This window comes from Labeo rohita, unplaced genomic scaffold, assembly GCF_022985175.1.
Source record: "Labeo rohita strain BAU-BD-2019 unplaced genomic scaffold, IGBB_LRoh.1.0 scaffold_672, whole genome shotgun sequence".
Classification (NCBI taxonomy): domain Eukaryota; kingdom Metazoa; phylum Chordata; class Actinopteri; order Cypriniformes; family Cyprinidae; genus Labeo; species Labeo rohita.
In genome coordinates this window covers 8696-35901 of record NW_026129604.1, presented here as the reverse complement: position 1 = coordinate 35901, position 27206 = coordinate 8696, and the positions used below count along the sequence as shown (strand labels likewise).

Here is a 27206-nt window from a genome sequence, read left to right as displayed (position 1 = left end):
AGATGTGCTCAATTGGATTCAGGTCTGGGGAACGGGCGGGCCAGTCCATAGCATCAATGCCTTCATCTTGCAGGAACTGCTGACACACTCCAGCCACATGAGGTCTAACATGGTCTTGCATTAGGAGGAATCCAGGGCCAACCGCACCGACATATGGTCTCACAAGGGGTCTGAGAATCTCATCTCGGTACCTATTGGCAGTCAGGCTACCTCTGGCAAGCACATGGAGGGCTGTGCGGTCCTCCAAAGAAATGCCACCCAACAGAACGTTCAGAACGCAGAATGTTCTCCACAGCGTCTCCAGACTCTGTCACATCTGTCACATGTGCTCAGTGTGAACCTGCTTTCATCTGTGAAGAGCACAGGGTGCCAGTGGCAAATTTGCCAATCTTGGTGTTCTCTGGCAAATGCCAAACATCCTGCATGGTGTTGGGCTGTAAGCACAACCCCCACCTGTGGATATCGGGCCCTCATACCACCCTCATGGAGTCTGTTTCTGACCGTTTGAGCAGACACATGCACATTTGTGGCCTGCTGGGGGTCATTTTGCAGGGCTCTGGCAGTGCTCCTTCTGTTCCTCCTTGCACAAATGCGGAGGTAGCGGTCCTGCTGCTGGGTTGTTGCTCTCCTACGTCCTCCTGCACGTCTCCTGATGTACTGGCCTGTCTCCTGGTAGCGCCTCCATGCTCTGGACACTACGCTGACAGACACAGCAAACCTTCTTGCCACAGCTCACATTGATGTGCCATCCTGGATGAGCTGCACTACCTGAGCCACTTGTGTGGGTTGTAGACTCTGTCTCATGCTACCACTAGAGTTAAAGCACCGCCAGTATTCAAAAGTGACCAAAACATTAGCCAGAAAGCATAGGAACTGAGAAGTGGTCTGTGGTCACCACCTGCAGAACCACTCCTTTATTGGGGGTGTCTTGCTAATTGCCTATAATTTCCACCTGTTCTCTATTCCATTTGCACAACAGCATGTGAAATTGATTGTCAATTAGTGTTGCTTCCTAAGTGGGCAGTTTGATTTCGCAGAAGTGTGATTGACTTGGAGTTACATTGTGCTGTTTAAGTGTTCCCTTTATTTTTTTGAGCGGTGTATAACAAAACAGTTAAATTTGTGTCTAAAATGGAGCTGCTTAAATATTAAGTACTGTTTTTTTAACTGTGCAGTCCCTATAATGTTTGCAATCATGAGACTACAGCTCCCTTAGTCATGTTATTTTACTTGACTATATTATATGTTATAAATAAACTCAAAATTTGAAATTTACCAGAGAGGGGACACAAGCCACACATGGTCAAGTCTATGCAATTCTCAAGTCCTGACCATCAAATCTCAAGTCAAGTCTCAGTTCAGACAAATAAGCAAGTCAAGACATGGGTTCACCCTATACAAGTCAAGTCATGATAAGTTTCAAATGAAGTCAAGTCTCAGTACTAAAATAAATTTTGCAGCGCATTTATTTTTGCATAGAAAAGATTAATTTATACATACATTATATATCTTATTCACATTGCTATATATGAGTTACATGCATATCCCCGTGTTATCTGTGTTAATATCTGAGAATGAAATAAAATTGTGTTGATTACACAATTTTTTTTAAAATTAAGAAATCTAGTCTAAACAGAAAATAAGGTTTGCCAAGATGTTGGCGCTAAGTTGTTAACAACAGGCCGCATAATAATCCCTCCAAGGCTGAACACACGCTTAACAGGTGCACTTGAGGCAGGTACAGCTAACACCGTCATTGCTATTTTGAACAGTAAATCCATTGTGTGCTTGTTCATTCCCCAAAACAAAAGGCCCCATGTCTGCAGAGCCTTCTTCAAGCTCCTAGGGATCACGGTCAGTCTGTCTTCCAGATACCTCCCTCAGACCAATGGCCAGGCTGAGCGAAAGATCCAAGACCTCAGATGGTACCTCAGGTCATACAGCCATGAAGATCAGCACAGCTGGAGCCGGTTCCTCCTGTGGACTAAGTATACATCCCTCAAGCAAAACACCATGGGGCTCACACTGTTCCAGTGCATACTCAGGTGCCAACCTCCCGTTTCCTTGGATGGAGGAATCTTCTGAGGTTCCAGCTGTAGACCACTGGTTCCAAGTGAACAAGAGGGTCTTGGACAGTGTGGAGACACAAGGACTTTACCAACTCCCGTTGTTCCAATGCCCCAGTCTATCGTCCTGGGGATAGAGTCTGGCTCTCCATGAGGGATCTACGTCTCCAAGTGCCTACTACATAGGTCCTTTCACCATCCAGCGGCAGAGCAATAATGTCACCATCCTACTAGAACTCCCTGCATGGTACCATATTCACCCTGCCTTCCATGTATCCCTACTCAAACCCTTCTCTTATTCTGCCTCAGGTCCCGAAGAACCAGCAGCACCTTTTTTTCTCGAAGTCATGGAACAGCCCTCCATCTATCGAGTCGGTGAAATCCTGGACTCTAGGTGACAGTGGTCTTGAGTACCTTGTGGACTGGGAGGGGTATGGGCCAGAGGAAAGATCCTGGGTGGCCAGGGATGACATTCTGGACCCTTCCTTACTGATGGAATTCCACCACTGCTATCCTAATCAACAATCCTCCAATGACTCCATTCCCATTGTCCCATCAGCTCCAACACTCCACCGGTCCTCGGATTACCTGCAAGACAGTTCAAGATTGCAGTCTTTTAGTAAATTATTGTGCAGTTACCAATTTTAGTCTATCACTTAATTTTTACTTCCATGGTCAACTGCTCTTTTACCTTGTCATCAACCAATACATCATGCTCTATCCATGTAACCCCAAAGGCTGGATCAAGAAGAGCTGCTTTGACATAAATAGGATCAGAGAAAGGCAGGATTCATTTATTGGTCTCTGGCTGAGACATTTTTACATTGACAAAGATGCCTTTGAATTTTCTTTGCAGTGATATTTGCAGGCTGTGGATTTGGTTGACCAAGTATTGTGCTTCTTCTATCTGGTTTTCCTTGAGATGGTTGAGGGAGAGAACACAGGGAATCACAGCACTTATGGTTACAACTTTCTCTTCCTGTGTGAGATCAGTGGCATCAGCAAAGGGCTTCAGAATGCTGACCAGTTCTTTAATCTGAGCCGTCTGTCTGTGCCCTCTAACATCCAAAACTTTGCACAAAGTTTGGTAGTCACAGCTACACAAGGAGTCTCATACACCACATCAAAGTCAAATTCCATCATGTAACAACAGAAGCAGGAACACCACATTGGCCGAATTCTTTCTCAAATTCCTTAAAATAAGTACTTGTGTGAAGTAGAGAACTAGTCCCACAACACCTTGGCCAGAATCAAACTAACAGCCCTGGTCTTTTTAAGACCATCACCAACAACCAGTTGTGTAACGTGTTTGCAAAGCACTGTAGTCTATGGTGACTTTTGAAGGTAAATGTCACATTCAGCCTCTCCTCCTCGTCCATTGGCAGGTCGTTCCAAAGTTCTGGATCATCAAGGAAGTCATCATCCTCTTCTGGTTCAGCTGAATTGGGAGAACATGGTGTGAATGCCTTCTTCATATTTGCATAATTGTTGCAAATTACATGATTAATCTTTTGTTGTTATTTTACTGATCACATATTTTTTCAAACTCGTCACAGATTCTCTCTCCTGAATGTGACCCATTGAAACGGTTGCAAGCTAGTAGATGAGATATTAATGTTATAGCATCTGCTGCTGTGTCCATCCTGTGAGTGGCACCACACCCCGGACTACATTCCCCGTCATTCAGCGCGCTGATTGGGTCAGCACCTGTGACCAATCAGCGGCGCTATAAAAGCCCTGGTCTTTCCCCTTGCAAACCACGGAGTATTGTTATTGTGATTTTCCTTTGTGATCATTCCTAGTTCCCTGTTCCCTGGCTTCCTAGTTTCCCTGTGTTTAGTTCCCTCGCCTGGCCATCTCGTCTCGTCTGTCTCGCCGCCTGCCTACTGGACTCTAGCTCGTTGATTGGATTATTCTCTCGTCTCGTCCCTTTACGGATAATGTTCGCCGCTGATTGACCCACGCCTGCTTCACGGACTTCTATTGTGCATCGCCCTAATATACCTGTTTGTTATTGTTCTGACCCTGCCTGCCTGACCATGCCTTTGTCTTGTCGATTTAATAAAAACTCGCAAATGGATCCGCTTACCTCTTGTCTCTCACTCAACGTTACAGAATACTCTGTCACAACATCATCCAGCATCTTCAGCCCCGGACAGTCAACAGATATGGACACAGACAGGATTCTTTTCAGGATTAAACAAGGATCACTTGAACAATACATCTGTGAATTTTTGGCCATTGCTAATTATTCCACCCTCCCGGACTGTATAATTATTTACATTTTTTGTGATGGTGTTAATGAGCCACTGAAGGCAAGACTAAGATGCGAAGGTCCGCGTTCATCACTGACTGCTTTCATGGACTATGCTTTGCTGACTGAGGGCTCGCCGTTTACTGTGGGTGTCGCGGAGGAGGAACGCGAAAATGTGGTAATGGCGGCCGCGCATCCCGCTCGCAAAAAGCCGGCCGCGCCGGAGCGCATTCATACCATGGCGGCGACAACAGAGCCCGTGCACAAAATGGTGGCGACAGTGGTGCCCTTTCACAAGATGGCGGCTGCGCTGGTGCATGCTCACAAGATGGCGGCGACGGCGGAGCCCGTTTACAAAATGGCGGCGAAAACGGAGCTTCGTCACGTCACAGCTGCCATACCAGAGCCATGTAAAGTTGCAGTTGCATTTCCCTAGTCAAGTCAAGCTTCCGAGTCCAGTCAAGTTGCAGCTGTGTTTCCCGAGTCAAGTTTCCAAGTCTAGCCAATAGGGATGCACCGATACCACTTTTTTCAGTACTCGCCCGATACCGTTACTTTTATTTTTGGTACTTGCCGATTTCGAGTACCGATACCGATATTTTAAAATTTACAGGTAGATTTTTAAAATATAGGGTACAGAAACTAAAAGAATATGTATAATGTTAGTTGGTCAACTTTATTTATCAAATAGATACAGTCAAACCAAAATGTATTTAGAACCCATTATCATAAACTGTGTCCTGCACCCACTAGTAAAAAAAAAAAAAAAAAAAAAAAAAAATATATATATATATATATATATATGTATATATACACATATATATATATATCAAAAATTGTCAAAAGATGGTGTATATCTGCTGTTTGAATAATTTTTGGGTTGACTATATATCCCTTAATTATTTTTATTTTTACACTTAATTATGCCCATTAAAAAATGTGTTTTGTTACTTTCACTGTTTTTTGTTTTTTTTCTTTCTCTATGGTACATCATGTTCAATTTAATAGCATTAAACTGCTCAATTGCAGCGGCTCAGTACTGTAATCACGCGAACCACTCATTATGAATCTCCTAACTCTGATATTTTCAGAATTATAAGTCACGTTTTTTTATCTGAAATATGCTGCTATTTGGGCTACAATCCAAAGCGACTCAAATAAAGGAGAATCACTCGTGAAGCAAAACATCACATCGCATTTCACACAGGCTGCTATAGTTTCACTTTCACCAGACAGTCATGTATGCTTAAGGTTGAAAAAAAAGAACGATGTTTATAGCGAATGCCCCTATATATATATTTTTTTATATCAACGAATTTGTTTTAATGCAAAAGATGCGTGTGCTAAATATACGAACATCAATGAAGATCACGCAACAGTGCGCGCTCTCTCTCTTTCTCTGTCTCGCGCTTTCTCTCTCGCTCCCTCTCTTTCTCTATACCGTTAAATAACTTGTGCATTGATTTACTTAAATTGTTGTTGACATATCTCACCGAACTACAAACTTTCCAGTGATGTCAAGGCGGGATATTAACTCGACAAGCCCGCACATCTTGGCCGCCGTGCGCTCAATCCAATCTGCGTGCTTTGCTCAGCTGACGCGCACCAGTTATACAAGCTTAATACTGATTACATACACATACTTCGTAGACATCCTTATACTCTAATGGCTCCATTCTGCTGTCTGTCATTTTGTTGTCGGTGTTTCTTTGCCTGCATACGCACTTGTCACATGATGTGGTATCGGCGTTTGGTATCGGGGCATTTTAACGAGTATGAATATGAGTACAGGAACTCAGTATCGGGCCCGATACCAATACCAGTATCGGTATCGGTGCATCCCTACTAGCCAAGTTGCAGCTGCGTTTCCTGAGTCAAGTCAAGTTTCAGAGTCCAGTCAAGTTACAGCTGCGTTTCCTGAGTCAAGTCAAGTTTCCAAGTCAAGTCAAGTTGCAGCTGTGTTTCCCGAGTCCAGTCAAGTTACAGCTGCGTTTCCTGAGTCAAGTCAAGTTTCCAAGTCAAGTCAAGCTACGGCTGTTGTTCCAGTGTCAAGTCAAGCTACGGCTGCTGTTCCAGTGTCAAGTCAAGCTATGGCTGTTGTTCCTGTGCCAAGTCAAGTTAGAGCTGTGTTTACTGTGTCAAGTCAAGTCAGAGCTGCTCTTCCTAAGGCAAGTCAAGTTAAAGCTGTGTTTCCTGTGTCAAGTCAAGTCAGGGCCGCTCTTCCTAAGTCAAGCAAAGTCACAGCCGTGGTTCCTAAGTCAAGCAAGGTCACAGCCGTGGTTCCTGAGTCAAGCCAAGTCAGAGCTGTTGTTCCTGGGTCAAGTAAAGTCATTGTTGATCTTCACGAGCCAAGTCAAGTCACAGCAAATCTCCACGAACCAAGTCAAACCCCAGCTGATCTTCATGAGCCAAGTGAAGATATTGCTGCTGTTCCAGAGTCACGTCACATCCCGCCTGACAGCCCAGAGTCACGTCCCGCCTGATGGCCCAGAGTCAAGTCACGTCTCGCCTGACCGCCCAGAGTCAAGTCACGTCTCATCTGACTGCCCAGAGTCAAGTCACATCTCGTCTGACCGCCCAGAGCCTTGCCAAGTCTCATCTGACTGCCCAGAGCCTCGCCATGTCTCGTCTGACCGCCCAGAGCCTCACCATGTCTCGTCAGAACGCCCAATGCCTCGTCATGTCTCGTCTGTCTGTCCAGAGCCTCCTCATGTCTCGTCCAACCACCCAGAGCCAAGTCACGTCTCATCTGACCGCCCAGAGCCTCGCCATGTCTCTTCTGACCGCCCAGAGCCTCACCATGTCTCGTCAGAACGCCCAATGCCTCGTCATGTCTCGTCTGTCTGTCCAGAGCCTCCTCATGTCTCGTCCAACCACCCAGAGCCAAGTCACGTCTCGTCTGACCTCCCAGAGCCTTATCACGTCATGTCTGCCAGTGTGATGGCAATCACCATTCTCAGTATGTGGGCCGCACACTACACTCCAAAGGTCTCGTCTGTTCACAAGTCTGCTCCTGAGGTCACGTCTGTTCACAAGTCTGCTCCTGAGGTCACATCTGTTCACAAGCCTGCTCCTGAGGTCACGTCTGTTCACAAGTCCGCTCCAGAGGTCCCGTCCGATCTCAAGTCCGCTCCAGAGGTCCCGTCTGATCTCAAGTCCGCTCCAGAGGTCCCGTCTGATCTCAAGTCCGCTCCAGAGGTCCCGTCCGATCTCGAGTCCGCTCCAGAGGTCCCGTCTGATCTCGAGTCCGCTCCAGAGGTCCCGTCCGATCTCGAGTCCGCTCCAGAGGTCCCGTCTGATCTCAAGTCTGCTCCAGAGGTCTCGTCTGACCACGAGCCAGCTCTAGAGGCCTCTTCCGCTGGAGAAGCCGCGCCAATGCCTCCAGAGGTGTCAGCTCCGGCTGTGGAACCTCCCATGGTGGCGGCGTTAACCTACACACTCTCTGCTTCTCTCCTTATTCTGTCTGCCTCCTCTGTCCCTGCTCTCCCCAGGTCCCAGTCCATGACGCAGGATCCTGCTTTGCCCTGGAGGGCTCCTGCGCCTCCTGCTCCGCCCTGGAGGGCTCCTGCACTTCCTGCTCCGCCCTGGAGGGTTCCTTCCCTGCTGGTCCTGCCTCAGTCACAGGGTCCTCCGCATGGGCCTGGTCCTCCAGCCCTCGCCCTGTCTCGCTCCCGGCCCACCGCTCCTCTGGACTGTTGTTCTGTCCACAGGACACAATAAAATTTTGCTTTTAGCTATTGTTTTTAACCATTGCTTTTAGTCATACTTCTACCTTTTTAGCTATTGGTCTTATCCATCACTCCTAGACATGCTTTTAGCTATTGGTTTTAGCCATTGCTTTTGTAGCTATTATATTTTTGCCATGCTTTTTTCCATCACTTTTGCTGCCACTTTTTGCGTTCTTTGAATGCTCCCTGGCTTGCATGCCAGCCACTCCTCTAAAATGAAAACATGAGGAGATCGTCACATTTCTTTCTTTTACTTAAATCTTTTTCTTTCCGTTGAGAGTTTCGTGTTCAAAGTTAAGTTTTGCTGCTTACCTGGTGAAAAAAACAGCATATGCTGGTAGGTATGTTTTGATGCTGGAATGCTGGTTAGGTAGGTTTTGATGCTGGTTTAAGCTGGTCAAGGACCAGCATGAACCAGCAAAGGACCAGCATAAACCAGCAAAAGACCAGCTTAAACCAGCATCAAAACCTACCTAACCAGCATTCCAGCATCAAAACATACCTACCAGCATATGCTGGTTTTTTCACCAGGGTAGCCATGTCTCAGACTTCGTGCCCGCCTCAAAACTTCAACCAGCATACACGACTCCATCCTCCAGCCAACGCCCAAGACATCACTTCGAATGACCACAAACTTCTAGCCAATCAGCAACCTTGGAAAAACCCCTCTCTGCAACGACGTCATCAAAGGGAATCCCTTAACACAAAGGCAACACAAGTACAACCTCCAGATTCCAGATGAACTGGTGCATTTAATATAAATTCAATAACCTCAGAAACTCAACGCGAGGGTTGATTAAATGATTGATGGTTGTTCAGGTCTAAGTAACTGTATATATTGCAATAAATTTGGGACTTCATATTTTCACTCTTTTAAACTCATTGTTTCCTCATTTTCTCTTTCTGCAATGTGTATGAATGTATGAATGCGTGTCTATGTGTTAGATTAGTTTATGTCTTAGGTTTTTCCAATAAATTCCTATTTATATTGAATAGAGAAGTATCATGTGTTTTGTGCTTATAAATTAATGTCTTAAACTGCCGACCTTAGTGAAAAATCTGATATCATGACAGCCCTAGTCAAATGGCAGTTATACCCCTAATTAAATAATAAACCATATTCAAACAAATGCGCATGCATTCAAACAGATGTACAGTTATAGTGAATGCACACAAAGGCACACACAGTACATCCCTGGTTTCTGTTTACTGTATATAACCAATAGAGGTCTCCATTTCTCCATTTGATTAGCCTTTATTTTAAACAGATACACTGGTAGAAATGATGTATTTTAGTTAATTTCATTCTTCAATCAGGCTAAATATTATATTGTGTAACAAAATGATTAAAATCAACAACTCTCTTTTAAGCCATTAAAAAGCACAAACACATTTATCAGCTCTACACTAGTTGTATTACTCTTTGCAACAAACATTCGCAAAACAAAATTTTATTGATAAAGATAAAACGATAAGAAATATTACAATCAAAAACAGAAAAGAAAAAAAATGGATGATAAAAATCAATATGCATCAGTGTTAAATGAAAGCAGATTTGCAGCTTCAGTCATGTGATCACATGTAAAAGGAGGTAATCAGAGCACAAAGTCACTGTGAGAGAGAAAGAGAGAGCACTGAAAGGCTTTGCAGAAATGTCAACTATTACAGGTCAGTTAAATGTAATCTAGATGGATTTTTTAAAATCTGAAAATAACAAAATGCTATTAAAACAGCTGCATATAAAGATATTACACTGCTTAAATACTTTTTGACTTTTTTTTGTGTGACAAGATTTTGATCATTTAAACCTACTTAAATAAAGCAAATAAAATGGCTAGATTTAGGCTTTGAATATATATGTAACAGTGTAGTAAGTGGATAAAAATGTATTGAAGTATCATCTGACACATATTCTTACCAATTTTCGTAAAGTTTTGAGATTTTGATGTGGTTTTATAGGCTTTTGGGTATATGTGGCCACACCCCTTTTCTAAAAGACCCTGTTATAGCTAACCGAAGGACAAAATTCAACATTTTTTTGATAATTATTTATCTAGAGAGTCCAGAGAATATTATTGCAGTGGTTTGATCGAGATTAAGTGAAAAATCTAGGACCCGTTTGCAAAAGTACGTTTTTAACATATTTCTGAATATTTAATGAACGATTTGATTGACAGCAATTGTCCTTGAGGCAAAGTTGTTCATCATGAGGAGATCTATCAAATGACATGAAGATCTAGTGTTTGTGTGAATATATGAGCATTTATTTAGCCATTTGAAGCCATTTACTATACAGAGCGTGTTTTTGAAGCCTTTTTAACTGTTATAGCGCCACCTTTGGTCCGATCTTCACAAAACTTTGCATGCTTGTTAAGAGTCATTGGACACATGTTCTCACCAATTTTTGTAAAGTTTTGAGTTTTCGTTTAGGTTTTATAGGCTTTTATACGCCCCTTTTGTAAATGACCCCGTTATAGCTAACCAAAATACAAAATTCCACATTTTTTTGATAATTATTGATCTAGAGAGTCCAGGGAATATTACTGCAGTGGTTTGATCTAGATTGAGCAAAAAACTAGTTCACAGTTCTAGTTCAAAAACAGATTTCACATATTTGTGAATATTTAATGATCGATTTGATTAACAGCAATGGTTCTTGAGGCAAAGTTGTTCAGCATGAGGAGATCTATCAAATGATATGCATATTGTGTTTATGTGTGAAACACCACGTGATTACAGAGCTATAAAACTCGTTAGCGCCAACTAGTGGGCGATTTCTTTCAAAATTCTTACAGACCTTTATGGCCATGAGTTGAACATGCCCAGTGAGTTTTGTTCCGATCGGCCTCCGTTAACCTTGTCTTATAGGTGCTCAAATTTCATTGGTAGATGGCAGCCATGTTTTTTGAGATACGCCAATGTCCTCATAGACCCTTATGGCACATTGTACAGAGACACTGCATACCAATTTTCAGGTCGATCGGACCAACGATTGCACAGTTATAGTCATTTTTGTTTTTTTCAGGCTTACAGCGCCACCAAGTGGCAGAGCTGTGCATTTTTTTATATTTGACCAACGATTGAGCTCGTACATATGTGTTCCAAGTTTGGTGAAGATAGATTAGTAAAAGTGGCCCCATCTCTTTCGAACGTTCTGGCGTTCCTATGTGACCATGAGTCGAAAGTTCAACTTTTTTTTGGTAATTATTGATATTCAGTGTCCAGAGAATATTTCTGCAGTGGTTTGGTTGAGATTGGGTAAAAAACCTAGGACTAGTTCGCAAAAATTTTCACACCGGAAATGAAATCGGAGTGTATTTTAGGCTGGTTAGGTAGGTACACGTATTCGTGAATCAGAATATCAGATAGTTGAAGACATGGTAAGCAAGTGTGTGAATATTTTGAATAAAAAAGGAAAAACAAAATAAAAGCGATACGTCTGTCATACAGCGCTATAGTGGCTGCGGTGTCAATCATGACGTGTTGCCATGGAAACAATAAAGTGAACGTTCTAAAATAACGGTCGCCTAAAAAAACTCACTCTGGGGAGTCAGATAGAATATTTTAAACTCACCAGTGAAAGGGTTAAGAGTCACCTGACACATGATCTCACCAATTTTCGTAAAGTTTTGAGTTTTCGTTTAGGTTTTATAGGCTTTTGGGTATATATGGCCACGGCCCTTTTGTAAATGACCCTGTTATAGCTAACCAAACGACAAAATTCAACATTTGTTTGATAATTATTGATCTAGAGAGTCCAGAGAATATTACTGCAGTGGTTTGATCGAGATTGTACGAAAAACCTAGGACTAGTTCACAAAAGTAGGTTTTTTCAAGGATTCCAAATATCAATTTTTTTTGAGACTACGACAAACGGTTTAGGAGTTATGAGCGATTTCGCAATTTTGTTCGCTGTAGCGCCACCTATGGGCCGATTGGGCTGAGACTTTGATAGGTTCTCCCCAAATTGAGGTCTACCATCTGGTCAAGTTTGAAGTCTCTAGGACTTACGGTTTGGTCTGTACGATCAGTTTTATGGCAGAAAAATAATAATAAAAATCCTTACAATTACAATAGGGTTTCAGCACTGCATGCTCGAACCCCTAATAAATACATTTACTGTAACAAATAGGGTTGGTTGGTTAGTTGGTTGTTTTGTTTATTTCTTCAAATTCCCACCTGTGGAAATTTGTGATTCACTCAAAAAAAAAAATGTTGCAGCCTAAACTTAAACTTTCTGTAATTCAATTACATACAAATTTTCCATGCATTTACATTACATAGTTTTAATATAAACAAATCAGTTAAACTTAATGTGATTCATATACATCAGTCTTACGTGAATGAAACAGGTCAATCAAATCAAGTCAAACTGTAATGTTGTTTGTGGAGTTGTTTAATCAGCAATTTAATGTCTTCATTTATTTAAGTTCATTTTATCTTTGGGTGTGGCTGATTCTTGTGTTTCTCTTTCCTTCTGTGATTCTGCTTGTAAACAGCAGGTGTTCATCATTATTGGTCAATCGTGACATAATGATCTCCTTAACTCCAACACTGTAGCTGTGTCCCAAAGTGGAGTGCACGCACTTCGAAGTGCATGGACTTCGAAGGCCACGCCTCCGAAGTGCACGAAGGACCCTCCGAAGTGCATGAGACGCTCCACCTTCGCAGGATTTCCTAATTACAATTTTAAATGCATTCATTGCATTTGAACCGACTTGAATAATGTAAAGATATATATGAAAAAAATACAAAACCATACACACAGAAATATATAGCAGTTCAAATACTGACTGATATGTTACCAAGGTGCGATTTTATAATAGTTTATTGTCTTGATGGTGAACATATTTAGAAACCCTGATTTTAGGCAGTTAAGTAACCATAAAAATAAAACTGTGAATAAATAAAAACAAATTATGCATTGTTCGTCTCAATGTTCAGCGGCAGCAGAGTGTTTGACATGCTTCGTTCCACTGTCCACCGCATTGTCCACCGAGTTGCTGAGGAGTTCGCCATTCGCCACCAAGAGATTCACCTCCTCGAAGACCCCATAACACATGGAGGCAGGGCTGGACTTGATGTTGTTTTTCTAATGTTAAACCTAAGCTATGTTGTAAATAGTTGTAAAAAAAGTATTTTCAGTAACATATAGAACAATTTTGTTTTAATGTGAAATTTTTTTTTAATATTTTAAATAAAATAAATTTTATTTATTAAATAAAATAAACGCGTAGAAGAGTGTTGTGAAAAAAAATATAAGCTGCATTACAGAAATTTACACCTTGTAATTTACAAATTGTACAGAATTAGTTATCTTTTATTAACATGTGAATATACAATATAAAAATACAAAATGTACAAAAAAATTATTCATTTCATTCTTAACTTACATCACAAAAATAAACTACAGAAATTACGTTGTTTCACTGACAAAAAAAGATATTAAACATTTGTGACACTTGCAATCCTAAATCAGAGCAAATAAACCATGCCTGTTAACAACAACAGCACAATGAATTTCAGGGGGAAAAAAAAATACTCTATTAACTTGCTTACTTTGTATTTTTTAAGTCTTTCCCCAGCAGGCTCACTTTCTCTGAAATAGTCCTACAACAAGAGAAAATGGAAACACTTATAATATAAAGAATGGTTTGCAATCTTAACATTACAAAACATGACACAACATGATTTACGGCAGCATTCGTCGCGCCGCGGTGACGCATTCGGCCTTGGAATGCGCACTTCGGAGGGTGCATTCTGAATTGGGACAGCTTACGTCGTGACGCTGTGATGCAATCGCCCTTCAAATTCACACTTCAGAGTCCACACACTTCAGTTTGGGACAGCCTTTGTCGCGCCACTGTGATGCATTCGCACTTAAAATACGCACTTCGGAGTCCGCGCACTCCACTTTGGAACACAGCTTACGTCAATGCTACTTAAACACTCTGTAGTGTGGAAACACATGAACACTGAGCAGGGTTTGTTTAACACTAGGAACTATTACATAAACTTTACCTGTTTCATTCACGTAAGACTGATGCATATGAATCACATTAAGTTTATTGATTTGTTTAAATTAAAACTATGTAATCTAAATGCATGGGAAATTTGTGTGTAATTGAATTACATAAAGTTTAAGTTTAGGCTGCAACATTTTTTGAGTAATGGGTACTGAATTCTAACATTTGTTACTTGAAACATTTCAAATATACAATTTAATAAAACAAGGCTCTATCTTACTTCAGGAAATCTGAGGATTGTACTGCTGGGTAAAACTGGATCAGGAAAGAGTGCAACAGGAAACACTATCCTGGGGAGAAATGCGTTTGTTGAAGACTTCAATCCAGATTCAGTTACTCAAATTTGTGAGAAACAAAAAGCAAAAAAAGGTTCAAGGACTGTCACTGTAATTGACACTCCAGGGCTGTTTGACACATGGATGGGTGAGAAGAGGGATATGAATTCTGACTTACAGGTGACTGAAGAAAGACTTAAGGCTGAAATAGCGAAGTGTCTGGAGATGTCTGCTCCTGGTCCTCATGTGTTCCTGCTGGTCATCAGACTGGACCAGAGATACACAGATGAAGAAAAGAACACAGTCAAATGGGTTAAGCAGAACTTTGGAGAAGAAGCATCACGCTACATCTTCACTCTCTTCACTCATGCTAATTATCTGAAGAGCAAAAAACTGAAGGATCATATAGAAGAGAATGAAGATCTGCAACAGTTTGTTATCAGCTGTGCTGGCAAATATCATTCATTAGAAAATGACAACAAAACAAATCGGTTTCAGGTCACAGAACTACTGGAAAAGATAGATAAAATGGTGGAGAGAAATGAAGGAAAGTACTACACTCCTTTAATGTATACACATGTCCAGAGAAGATTAACCTAATAGCATTGTTTGTTCAGCACATCCCCTACACTGAAAAAAATGTTATGTTGAATTTACTTAATTTTATTACGTCAAGGGGTTGCACGAAATAAATTTATCTAAATCCAGATATATTTTTTAAGTTGAGAGAATTTATATTTTATAAGTTGAGTTTACTTATATTTTATAAATTGGTTGTACTTATATTTTATACATTGAGTTTATTAATCTCTTTTCCACAAACAACATTACAGTTTGACTTGATTTCTGTCATATATCCACAAATATTATTTGAGAACATCTAAACAGAGGTTTAGATGTTTTATTAAAAAAAAAAAAAAGTTTCATTTGACCTCACCATCATGGCGAACAGGGTTTACTTTAGTTGGGCTCTTGAGCCTTCACTTTCTTAATATAATTTTTTTGTTCTTTGGTTGCTGTAATTGTGTTTACAGAGCACATTTGTTATAGCGCCAAAAAAAAAAGGGGAGGGCCTTATTAAATGTTCTTGGTTAATTATTATTGATGGTGTAATCATCATCCAGTGGTCTGATTTGCTGATATCGTTCTATGGTTTACCTCTTAGTTTCATGATATTTACAATAGTTGTATGAACTCTTACTATTACTACTTTAAGATCTCCAGCATTACTTAGACACACACAGACATCAAGAATCAGCATATGAATCTCAACAATGGTGATATTCAACAGCTGCATGCTGGGAGTCATGGGTGAGTTTTATAATCTGCTGTTACCCAGCATGCAGCTGTTGAATGTCACCATTGTTGAGATTCAAATGCTGATTCTTGATGTCTGTGTGTGTCAAAGGGACACCGTAGATTTCAAGGTTTAGTGTATAAGATAAACATCCATAATAGTTCATACACTTGTTGTAAACATTATGAAAATAATAGACTAACCACTGCATGAGATCAGTGCATCAGGCCACTGGATGTTAGTGATTTCCCCACAAATAAAAATTAACCAAAAACACCTAATCAGACTTCTTTTTGGCTTTGTTATTTTGCTGTAATAGATGTGCTTCATACACATAATTATAGCAGCCAAAAAAAAATAAAAAATCAAAAGTCAAGAGTCCAACTAAAGTAAACCCTGATCGCCATGATGGTGAGGTCAATTGAAACATAAAATATATATATATATATATATAAAACATCTAAACCTCTGTTTAGATGTTCTGAAATAATATTTGTAGATATATGACAGAAATCAAGCCAAACTGTAATGTTTGTGGAGTTGTTTAATCAGAGATTTAATGTATATTAAATTTATTATATTAAAGTTCATTTTATCTTTGGCTGTGTCTGATTCTTGTGTTTCTCTTTCCTTCTGTGATTCTGCTTGTAAACAGCAGGTGTTGATCATTATTGGTCAATCGTGACATAATGATCTCCTTAACTCCAACACTGTGTGAATGCTACTTGAACACTCTGTAGTGTGGAAACACATGAACACTGAGCAGGGTTTGTTTAACACTGGGAAATGTTACATAAACTTTACCTGTTTCATTTACGTAAGACTGATGTATTTGAATTACATTAAGTTTAATTGATTTGTTTAAATTAAAACTATGTAATCTAAATGCATGGAACTGATGTATGTAATTGAATTAAGTTTAGGGCTGAAATATTTTTTTGAGTGTATATGGAAATTAAATGAAACTTATTTTTTTCTAATTACTTTTAATTGAATGAAATTAACTTGTTTTAAACAAGGGCAGTGAATTTGAAAATTAATAATAAAAAATAAGTAGGATTAAATAACACATTAAAATCAGTGAAATTAACCAGATAAAAACATGTAACATTTACAAGGGGTCAGAATCATTTTTTTCAGTGCAAAACAATGTTTATCTGAAATTGCATCAGAGGTGGAAGAGTTTTCAGTGCCTCCATAGACAAAATTTAGGCGTGGGACGGATGGGGCGGGTGGGACATCAGTTTTTGCCAGGGTCGACATTGTCCCCACCAATTTTTGAACATCTCGCAGCACGGACGTACCAAATGCTGATGAAACATTTGTTTCTGTTAAATAAGATACAATCTGGCACTGGAATTTGTTGCTTTTGAAATCATGCTTAATGTTCGTTGCAATGTTATTAGTGACGAAACGTTCTCTTGTGGCTCGTGCTCAGTCTTCACACACGAGCGCTTCTGTCAATCGCTTAGTGATGTTGCTGAGATAGTCTATTCATTCCGGTTAAATCACAAAACAAAATACACACAGCTAGAAATTTTACGTTCCCAGAACGTCCTTAGAACGTCCCCGTTGGTGTCAAGGACGTTGCCTAGTAACGTCCCCATAACGTTCTGAGACGGTCACGATGTGGAGTTCTTTAAAGGTTTGGGGGACGTTATTTGGAGGACCTTCACAGAACATTCAGGACGTTCTTGGGACGTTTAGGGGACCATATTTTATTTGGAAATGTGACGTTCCCAGAACGTCCTCAGAACGTCCCCACTGGTGTCAAGGACGTTGTTTAGTAACGTCCCCATAACGTTCTGAGACGGTCATGATGTGGAGTTCTTTAAAGGTTTGGGGGACGTTATTTGGAGGACCTTCACAGAACATTCAGGACGTTCTTGGGACGTTTAGGGGACCATATTTTATTTGGAAATATGACGTTCCCAAAACGTTGTCAGAACGTCCACGCTGGTGTCAAGGACGTTATTTAGTAACGTTCCCAGGACGTTCCGAGACGGTCATGATGTGGAGTTCTTTAAAGGTTTGGGGGACGTTATTTGGAGGACATTTACAAAACATTCAGGATGTTCTTGGGACGTTTAGGGGACCATATTTTATTTGGAAACATGACGTTCCCAAAACGTTGTCAGAACGTCCACGCTGGTGTCAAGGACGTTATTTAGTAACGTTCCCAGGACGTTCCGAGACGGTCATGATGTGGAGTTCTTTAAAGGTTTGAGGGACGTTATTTGGAGGACATTTACAAAACATTCAGGACGTTCTTGGGACGTTTAGGGGACCATATTTTATTTGGAAATATGACGTTCCCAAAACGTTGTCAGAACGTCCACGCTGGTGTCAAGGACGTTATTTAGTTACGTTCCCAGGACGTTTCGAGACAGTCATGATGTGGAGTTCTTTAAAGGTTTGGGGGACGTTATTTGGAGGACCTTCACAGAACATTCAGAACGTTCTTGGGACGTGTAGGGGACCATATTTTATTTGGAAATATGACGTTCCCAAAACGTTGTCAGAACGTCCACGCTGGTGTCAAGGACCTTATTTAGTAACGTTCCCAGGGAGTTCTGAGACGGTCATGATGTGGAGTTCTTTAAAGGTTTGGGGGACGTTATTTGGAGGACCTTCACAGAACATTCAGGACGTTCTTGGGACGTGTAGGGGACCATATTTTATTTGGAAATGTGACGTTCCCAAAACGTTGTCAGAACGTCCGCGCTGGTGTCAAGGACGTCACCTAATAACGTTCCCAGGACGTTCCGAGATGGTCATGATCTGGAGTTCTTTAAAGGCTTGGAGGACATCATTTGGAGAACAATCACAGAACATTCAGGACGTTCTTGGGACATTTAGGTTATTACTATAGGAAGTCCCCTATTAGTCTCTACACTACATTCCCATAACATGTGCAGGACCAACCTAAAATGTTTTTTTGGTCCTATTTAGGTCCTTCCCCACATTTACTGAATGTTTTTAGAACCTTTAGTAACACATTACAGGAAACTACCAGTCAATTCAATTATTTTCAAATTGGCTTTATTGATATGATAATTTCCACAGTAAAGCATCAAAATGTGTCCAAATAATGGAAAACAGTAACAAGAACATATTGATTTATATTAATTATATATTTAGTGTGTGTGTGTGTGTGTGTGTGTGTGTGTGCGTGTGTGAGTCACTGTCTTTTCAGGAGGTGTCCCAAGTTGTTCTTCGGCTGCCTGAAAAAAGTATAAATAACAATATTTAGCAATCACTTCAATTACTTTTTAACTGCTTTTAATCACACTTAGGTGTATAAGTATAGATGACCAATATATATAGTTGTGCACATAAGTTTACATACCACTTGCAAAATATACAAAATGTTAAGAATTTTAACAAAATACGAGAGATCATGTTATTTTGTATTTAGTACTGTCCTGAATAAGCTATTTCACATAACAGATGTTTATATATACTCCACAAGACAAAACTATAACTGAATTTATAAAAATTACTCCATTCAAAAGTTTACATGCCCTTGAATCTTAATACCGTATGTTGTTTCCTTGGTGATCCACGACTGTTTTTAAGTTTTGTGATAGTTGTTCATGAGTCTCTTGTTTGTCCTGAACAGTTCAACTGCCTGCTGTTCTTCAGAAAAAATCCTTCAAGTCATTCACATTCTTTGGTTTTCCAGCATCTGCTGCATATGTGAACTTTTTCCAACAGTGACTGTGATTTTGAGATCCATCTTTTCATGCTCAGGACAATTGAGAAACTCATACATACTATTACAAAAGTACTGCTTAAGAAGGAAACACAAAATATGAAGAGCCTGGGGTGGAAACAATTTGAAATAGATGATTAGGGTAAATTATACTTATTTTGTCTTCTGGAAAACATGTAATTATTTATGTAGCTTTTGAAGTGTAGTACTAAATGAAAAAAATATGATCTTTACAAAAATAAAATATAAAATTACAGGTCATCATCCTGTTCAAAAGTTTACACCCTCTGGCTCTTAATGCATTGTGTTTCCTTCTTGAGCATCAGTAAATATGTTCAAGTTATATAATAGTAATGTATGAGTCCTTCAGTTGCCCTAAGTGTAAAAAGATGGATCTCAAAATCATCACGTATGGATCACATATGCAGAAGATGCTGGGAAACTAAAGAATGTGTAGGAGCTGGAGGATTTTTCTGAAAAACAGGAGGCAGTTGAACTGCTCAGGACAAACAAGGGAATGATGAACAATCATCACAAAACATTAAAACATCCAGAAAATGGCAAACAGTATTAAGATTCAAGGGTATGTAAACTTTTGAATGGGGTCATTTTTATAAATTCAGTTATTATTTTGTCTCGTAGAGTATATATATAAACATGTTATGTGAAATAGCTTATTCAGGACAGTACTAAATACAAAATAACATACAATTGTGATGTCATTTATTTATTTTTACTTTTCCGTGTGCAACTTTGACATTTAATACTTTTTTTTTTTTTTTATACGATATACACACTTTACTTACTTCCATACTTCATGCGTGGGTTTAACATAGTTGCATAGAACAGTTTCCCGCTATAAAATATTTTTGTATATCCTAACAACAAAAATATTTTATATGGTGAAAAAAAAAAAACCATCTTGTTAAAACTATGAACTTACACTACCAGTTAAAAGTTTTAGAACAGTAAGATTATTAATATTTTTTTAAAGAAGTCTCACCAAGCCTGCATTTATTTGATTCAAAGTACAGCAAAAGCAGTAATACTGTGAAATAGTTTTACCATTTAAAATAACTGCTTTCTATTTGAATATATTTTAAACTGTAATTTTTTTCAGTTACATTTTCAGCATTACTTCAGTCTTCAGTGTCACATGATCCTTCAGAAATCATTTTAATATGTTGATTTGCTGCTCAAGCAACATTTATTTATTTATTAGTACTATTATAAATAATTAAAACAGTTTAGTAATTTTTTTCAGATCAGCATTATCACTGTATTATTCAAAACCTTGCATCAGTATTTTATTTATTTATTTATTGGAAAGAATTAAAGGAATTAATCACTTTTATTTTGCAAAAATGCTCCATAAATTGATCAAAAGTGATGATAAAGACATTTATAAAGTTACAAAAGATATCCATTTTAGATAAATGCTGAAAAAAATATACTCTGCTGTTTTCAACATAATAATTATATTAAATGTTTTTTGAGCAGCAAATCAGAATATTAGAATGATTTCTGAAGGATCATGTGACTAGAGTAAAGGTGCAAAGAATGCAGCTTTGAAATCACAGGAATAAAATTACATTTTAAAATATATTCAAATCAAAAAAAGTTATTCTAAATAGTAAAAATATTTCAAAATGCTACTGTTTTTGCTGTACTTTGGATCAAATAAATGCAGGCTTGGTGAGCAGAGCAGACTTTTTTTTTATAAAAAACAACAACAACAACAACAACAAAAAAAAAAAAAAAACTATTCAAAAAAAAACTTCTAACTGGTAATGTATCACATTATAACGTGACAATTATAACGTTTTTCTGGCCTGTCAGCTGCTGCAAATTTGAAAACCCTTTTTGCAAGATAAGCCTACCTTCTGTAATGACATCATGACAACCTGTATGAAGAGGGCAGGGTACATGGCCAGGTCTGGAAAGCACAGAAAGGGGCACAGTGTGAAAACACTGCATTCACTGCAGTACAAGGTTCGTTACTAATCAAAGGAAAGACAAAACGGGCGCAAAAATAAAAGACAACTGTAAAAAATGTATTAATTAATTCATAACTTACATTATTACAAAAACGACAGAAAAGAAACAAACATTCTGATCCACAAACATTGTGTATTTTATTTTAGCCTGGTCAGTTAAAAGCATAAATTATTTACTTTTCTTTTATATCATTACTATGTAATTAAAAAAAAAAAAAAAAAATAATAATAATAATAATAATAATAATAATAATAATAATATATATATATATATATATATATATATATATATATATATATATACACACATACACACACATTATTGATAAGCAATTTAGATTTTTAGACCCCTTAACCCAGGGGTGCCCAACCCTGTTCGAGATCTACCTTCCTGCAGAGTTTAGTTCCAACCCTGATCAAACACACCTGTCTGTAATTATCAAGTGCTCCTTCAGATCCTAATTAGCTGGTTCAGTTGTGTTTGATTAGGGTTGGAGCTGAACTCTGCAGGAAGGTAGATCTCCAGGAACAGGGTTGAGCACCCTTGCCTTAACCTATCCCTAATTACAAACATACCCATATCATAGCGAATATAAAATCATATGAAACGTTAGACTGAAATATGCAAGAAACAAGAAACATTTTAGAAACAACATAGAATTACAAAAAAAATATTTTGGGACGCTAATCCCACCTCTACCTTTAAACCTAAACACAGCCATTTCTTACAGTAACGTTAGGCTATAAATAAAACCATGACAGACAGACAAGTGCAATCCCAATATTTACTGCAAAAAATGTCAAAAACATTACCAAAAGTAGTCCAAATGATGCTGCGTTGCCACCGCAGGTGAAATACAATAGTTTGGTGTGAGGTACAGAGCACAATTTAAGTTTTTAATCGCTAAAAATATTACTCAGACTATGCTCCTGATTCACTTTGTGAAAGCGCGCATCATTCAAACACATAGGCAGGAACACTGCTGTCGCAATCTGTGACGAAGCAGGCGAGGACCAATGAGCGTTCGATTTTACCGTCGTAGTTAATTGAAGTGGTACATTTTGAATTTGGACGAACGAATCAGTGCGGGCTTTGATGTTTATACGGTCGTTGCTGAGGATGAAAGATGATCGCTGAATAAAGAGTTGAATTTGGATCTGTTACTGGCAGTTGTATGAATTCAGAAGACTTGGATTACAAAGCACAAATAAAACTGACTGATGTTATTATGTTGCGTTTTTAGTGTATTTATGGTTCTATTTTTCAGTCACTGCATGTTGGAGAAAATGGCGTTTATGTCCCACGGCAAACAAAATAAATATTTCATAAAAATGGTTAAATAATTGAAAAAAATGTTATTCATTTTAAGGGTGTGTAGTCTTGTTTTAAGTTGTATTCTTCGCAATGAGTTGACAGCAGAAATCACACAGAACCGATCGAAATGTTATTTTTCATATTAAGTAAATGAGTAAACTTAATTTAATAAATGCATTTGGAAACATATTGCCTTGGTATGACAACAAATATAATAAAAATGTTAATACCGCGATTTCATTGCCTTAATGCTGTAAACAGAAGTATTTTTCAGTGTCTATGCAAAAGTTTTACATAAAACAGATACGAATTCTCATGAGATCATGTTGCTAAACTTTAATACTTTGGTTTAGCAAAGTATGTTCACAATATTAGCTTAGTAATGGAACGTGTACTTCTTTTTCAGAAAACTATTATTACAGTAACTTTCCATGATATATAATTAATTTAGCAGAAATAACGTTACTCACCGTAGAAGGCTCTCAGCTGGTGAAGAAAAAAAAGCCTCAGTATGGATCAACGGATGCTGGGATGAACAGCTGGATCGCTTCACAGTATACCGGACCTTTGTGATTGGTTTAATACATTGTACATATTAAAAAAATTGTAAACGTGCTGTTAACGTCCAAAATGTCCTCTTTTTTTTTAACGTTCTTATGTGACCAGAGATTAACCAATATAGAACTGCCTCCTAAAGTCTTATTGCGAACGTTATTGTATGACTAAAAGAGGACCATGTAAGAACGTTCTGTTAACGTCCCGAATGTCCTCTTTATATAACGTTCTTATGTGACCATAGAATAACCAAAATAGAACGTCCTCCTAAAGTCATTTTGTGAACGTTATTATATGACTAAAAGAGGACCATGTGAGAACGTTCTGTTAACGTCCCGAATGTCCTCTTTATAACGTTCTTATGTGACCATAGAATAACCAAAATAGAACGTCCTCCTAAAGTCATATTGCGAACGTTATTATATAACTAAAAGAGGACCAAATATAGAACGTCCTCCTAAAGTCATATTGCGAACGTTACTGTATGACTAAACGAGGACCATGTGAGAACGTTCTGTTAACGTCCCGAATGTGCTCTTTATAACGTTCTTATGTGACTATAGAATAACCAAAATAGAACGTCCTCCTAAAGTCATATTGTGAACGTTATTATATGACTAAAAGAGAACCATGTAAGAACGTATTCTGTTAACGTCCCGAATGTCCTCTTTATGACGTTCTTATGTGACTATAGAATAACCAATATAGAACGTCCTCCTAAAGTCATATTGTGAAGGTTACTGTATGACTAAAAGAGGACCATGTGATAACGTTCCGTTAACGTCCCGAATGTGCTCTTTATGACGTTCTTATGTGACTATAGAATAACCAATATAGAACGTCCTCCTAAAGTCATATTGCGAACGTTACTGTATGACTAAACGAGGACCATGTGAGAACGTTCTGTTAACGTCCCGAATGTGCTCTTTATGACGTTCTTATGTGACTATAGAATAACCAATATAGAACGTCCTCCTAAAGTCATATTGTGAAGGTTACTGTATGACTAAAAGAGGACCATACTAAAAGAGGACCATGTGATAACGTTCCTCCTAACGTCCCGAATGTGCTCTTTATGACTTTCTTATGTGACTATAGAATAACCAATATAGAACGTCCTCCTAAAGTCATATTGCGAAGGTTACTGTATGACTAAAAGAGGACCATGTGATAACGTTCCGTTAACGTCCCGAATGTGCTCTTTATAACGTTCTTAACTAGAATAACCAAAATATAGAACGTCCTCCTAAAGTCATATTGCGAACGTTACTGTATGACTAAAAGAGGACCATGTGATAACGTTCGGTTAACGTCCCGAATGTGCTCTTTATAACGTTCTTATGTGACCATAGAATAACCAAAATAGAACGTCCTCCTAAAGTCATATTGCAAACGTTATTATTTAACTAAAAGAGGACCAAAAATATAGAACGTCCTCCTAAAGTCATATTGCGAACGTTACTGTATGACTAAAAGAGGACCATGTGAGAACGTTCTGTTAACGTCCCGAATGTGCTCTTTATAACGTTCTTATGTGACCATAGAATAAACAAAATACAACGTCCTCCTAAAGTCATATTGCGAACGTTATTATATGACTAAAAGAGGACCATGTGAGAACGTTCTGTTAACGTCCCGAATGTGCTCTTTATAACGTTCTTATGTGACCATAGAATAACCAAAATAAAGTCATATTGCAAACGTCCTCCTAAAGTCATATTGCAAACGTTATTATATAACTAAAAGAGGACCAAATATAGAACATCATCCTAAAGTCATATTGCAAACGTTATTGTATGACTACAAGAGGACCATGTAAGAACGTATTCTGTTAACGTCCCGAATGTCCTCTTTATAACGTTCTCATATGACCACAGAATAACCAATATAGAACGTCCTCCTAAAGTCATATTGCGAACGTTCCTGTATGACTAAAAGAGGACCATGTGAGAACGTTCTGTTAACGTCCCGAATGTGCTCTTTATAACGTTCTTATGTGACCATAGAATAACCAAAATACAACGTCCTCCTAAAGTCATATTGCGAACGTTATTATATGACTAAAAGAGGACCATGTGAGAACGTTCTGTTAACGTCCCGAATGTGCTCTTTATAACGTTCTTATGTGACCATAGAATAACCAAAATAGAACGTCCTCCTAAAGTCATATTGCAAACGTTATTATATAACTAAAAGAGGACCAAATATAGAACGTCCTCCTAAAGTCATATTGCAAACGTTATTGTATGACTAAAAGAGGACCATGTAAGAACGTTCTGTTATCGTCCTAAATGTCCTCTTTGTAACGTTGTTAAATGACCACAGAATAACCAATATAGAACGTCCTCCTAAAGTCATATTGCGAACGTTATTATATGACTAAAAGAGGACCATGTGAGAACGTTCTGTTAACGTCCTAAATGTCCTCTTTGTAACGTTGTTATATGACCACAGAATAACCAATATAGAACGTCCTCCTAAAGTCATATTGCGAACGTTATTATATGACTAAAAGAGGACCATGTGAGAACGTTCTCTAAATGTCCCAAATGTCCTCTTTGTAACGTTCTTATGTGACCAAAAAATAACCAAAATGGAACGTCCCCCTTAAGTCGTATAACGAACATTGAGCACCAGAACTTTCGTAATCAAAAGAGGACGTTTTAGGAACGTCTCCAATGTTCTGTAAATGTTCGGGACATTCGTCACCTTTAGACAACTTTTATTTGAAGTGTAAATCTATGAATCTCATGGTCAAAAGATTTGTTTTACAGCATTGACATCATGGTCCAAAAACATCTAAATAATAACACAAGGCAGGAGGTAAGAGCAGTTTACTATAATATTTCAGTATATGTGAAAATATAATGTTTCAGCATATATGAAATGTTAAAAAAAAAAAAAAAAAATCTTTAATAAGGTTTCATAAAAACCTCATGTTTCAGCCTTTAGATAAAGAAAAGGGTTAGGTCAAAATAATAATTGATTAATAAATTATTTTATGTATTTTATCTTTATCTATTTTATGTAATATTAGCTCTAACCTGCTATTCTTTATATGTGTGTCTTCAGGATGTTGCTGATCCACCTATTGATGTTCAAGAGGAATTAGCTGTCCTCAACCAACTCCGTGATCTTTGCAGAGCCTGCTCCTATCTTGTGGGATTGACATGTGCCTTGGACCTGTGATACCCCAAGAACTTTAAAGGGTTAGTTCATCCAAAAATGAATATTAGCCCATGATTTACTCACCCTCAAAGCATCCTAGGTGTATATGACTTTCTTCTTTCTAACAAATCCAATCTGAGTTATATTAAAATTTGTTCTGGCTCTTCCAAGCTTTATAATGGCATTGGGCTTATGTGAGGCACTTTTTATCATGGATGGATGCACTTTATCTGATTTTTGTTTGGACTGTTGAACACTACAACCCACCCAATGCCATTACAGAGCTTGGAAGAGCCAAGACAATGTTTAATATAATTCCGATTGGATTTGTCTAAAAGTAGAAAGTCATATACACCTAGGATGCCATGAGGGTGAGTAAATCATGGGCTAATATTCATTTTTGGATGAACTAACCCTTTAAATATACTTTGGAGGTCTTTTGAAACCTTTTTCTGGAGTTGGATCTGCTGAAACTATCAACAAAGGTTCAATAACGAAAAAAATAACTTATTTTATATATATTATTATTTTCCATTGTCCACGTGTTGTATAATTGTAAAAATGCATTTTGGTTTGGTGTTGTTGTTTTTAATGTCAGGTTTAATTGTACTCAGCCTCAGGCCTTTTAATTTTTGTAAGGTCAAGTAATTTTTGATGATTTTTTTTTCTTTGCAAGTCTGCATATCCACAGTTCAGTGGCTAAAATTTCAATTTATTTAACATGTTGTCATTTGCAAAGTATACCAGGTTAAACTATAGTTAAAGAGATAGTTCACCCAAAAATGAAAATTATATCATTAATTACTCACC

General features: G+C 38.4%; 1 protein-coding gene and 1 long non-coding RNA gene across 2 annotated transcripts; one reads left to right on the top strand and one right to left on the bottom strand.

Moving 5' to 3' along the window:
* The first annotated feature begins 282 nt into the window (after nt 1–282).
* Nucleotides 283–14949, top strand: LOC127161573 (uncharacterized). Its single transcript, XM_051104317.1, has 4 exons — nt 283–672; nt 2376–2664; nt 9648–9716; nt 14300–14949. Exons 1-4 carry the CDS (start codon nt 283–285, stop codon nt 14947–14949), a joined length of 1398 nt encoding a protein of 465 aa, XP_050960274.1.
* A 3850-nt stretch (nt 14950–18799) lies between these two features.
* On the bottom strand, nt 18800–22441 carry LOC127161571 (uncharacterized). Its single transcript, XR_007827091.1, has 3 exons — nt 22172–22441; nt 21242–21297; nt 18800–18870 (listed from the first exon to the last, which is right to left on the bottom strand). It is a non-coding gene; the product is annotated as an uncharacterized LOC127161571 (long non-coding RNA).
* Nucleotides 22442–27206: the final 4765 nt, after the last annotated feature.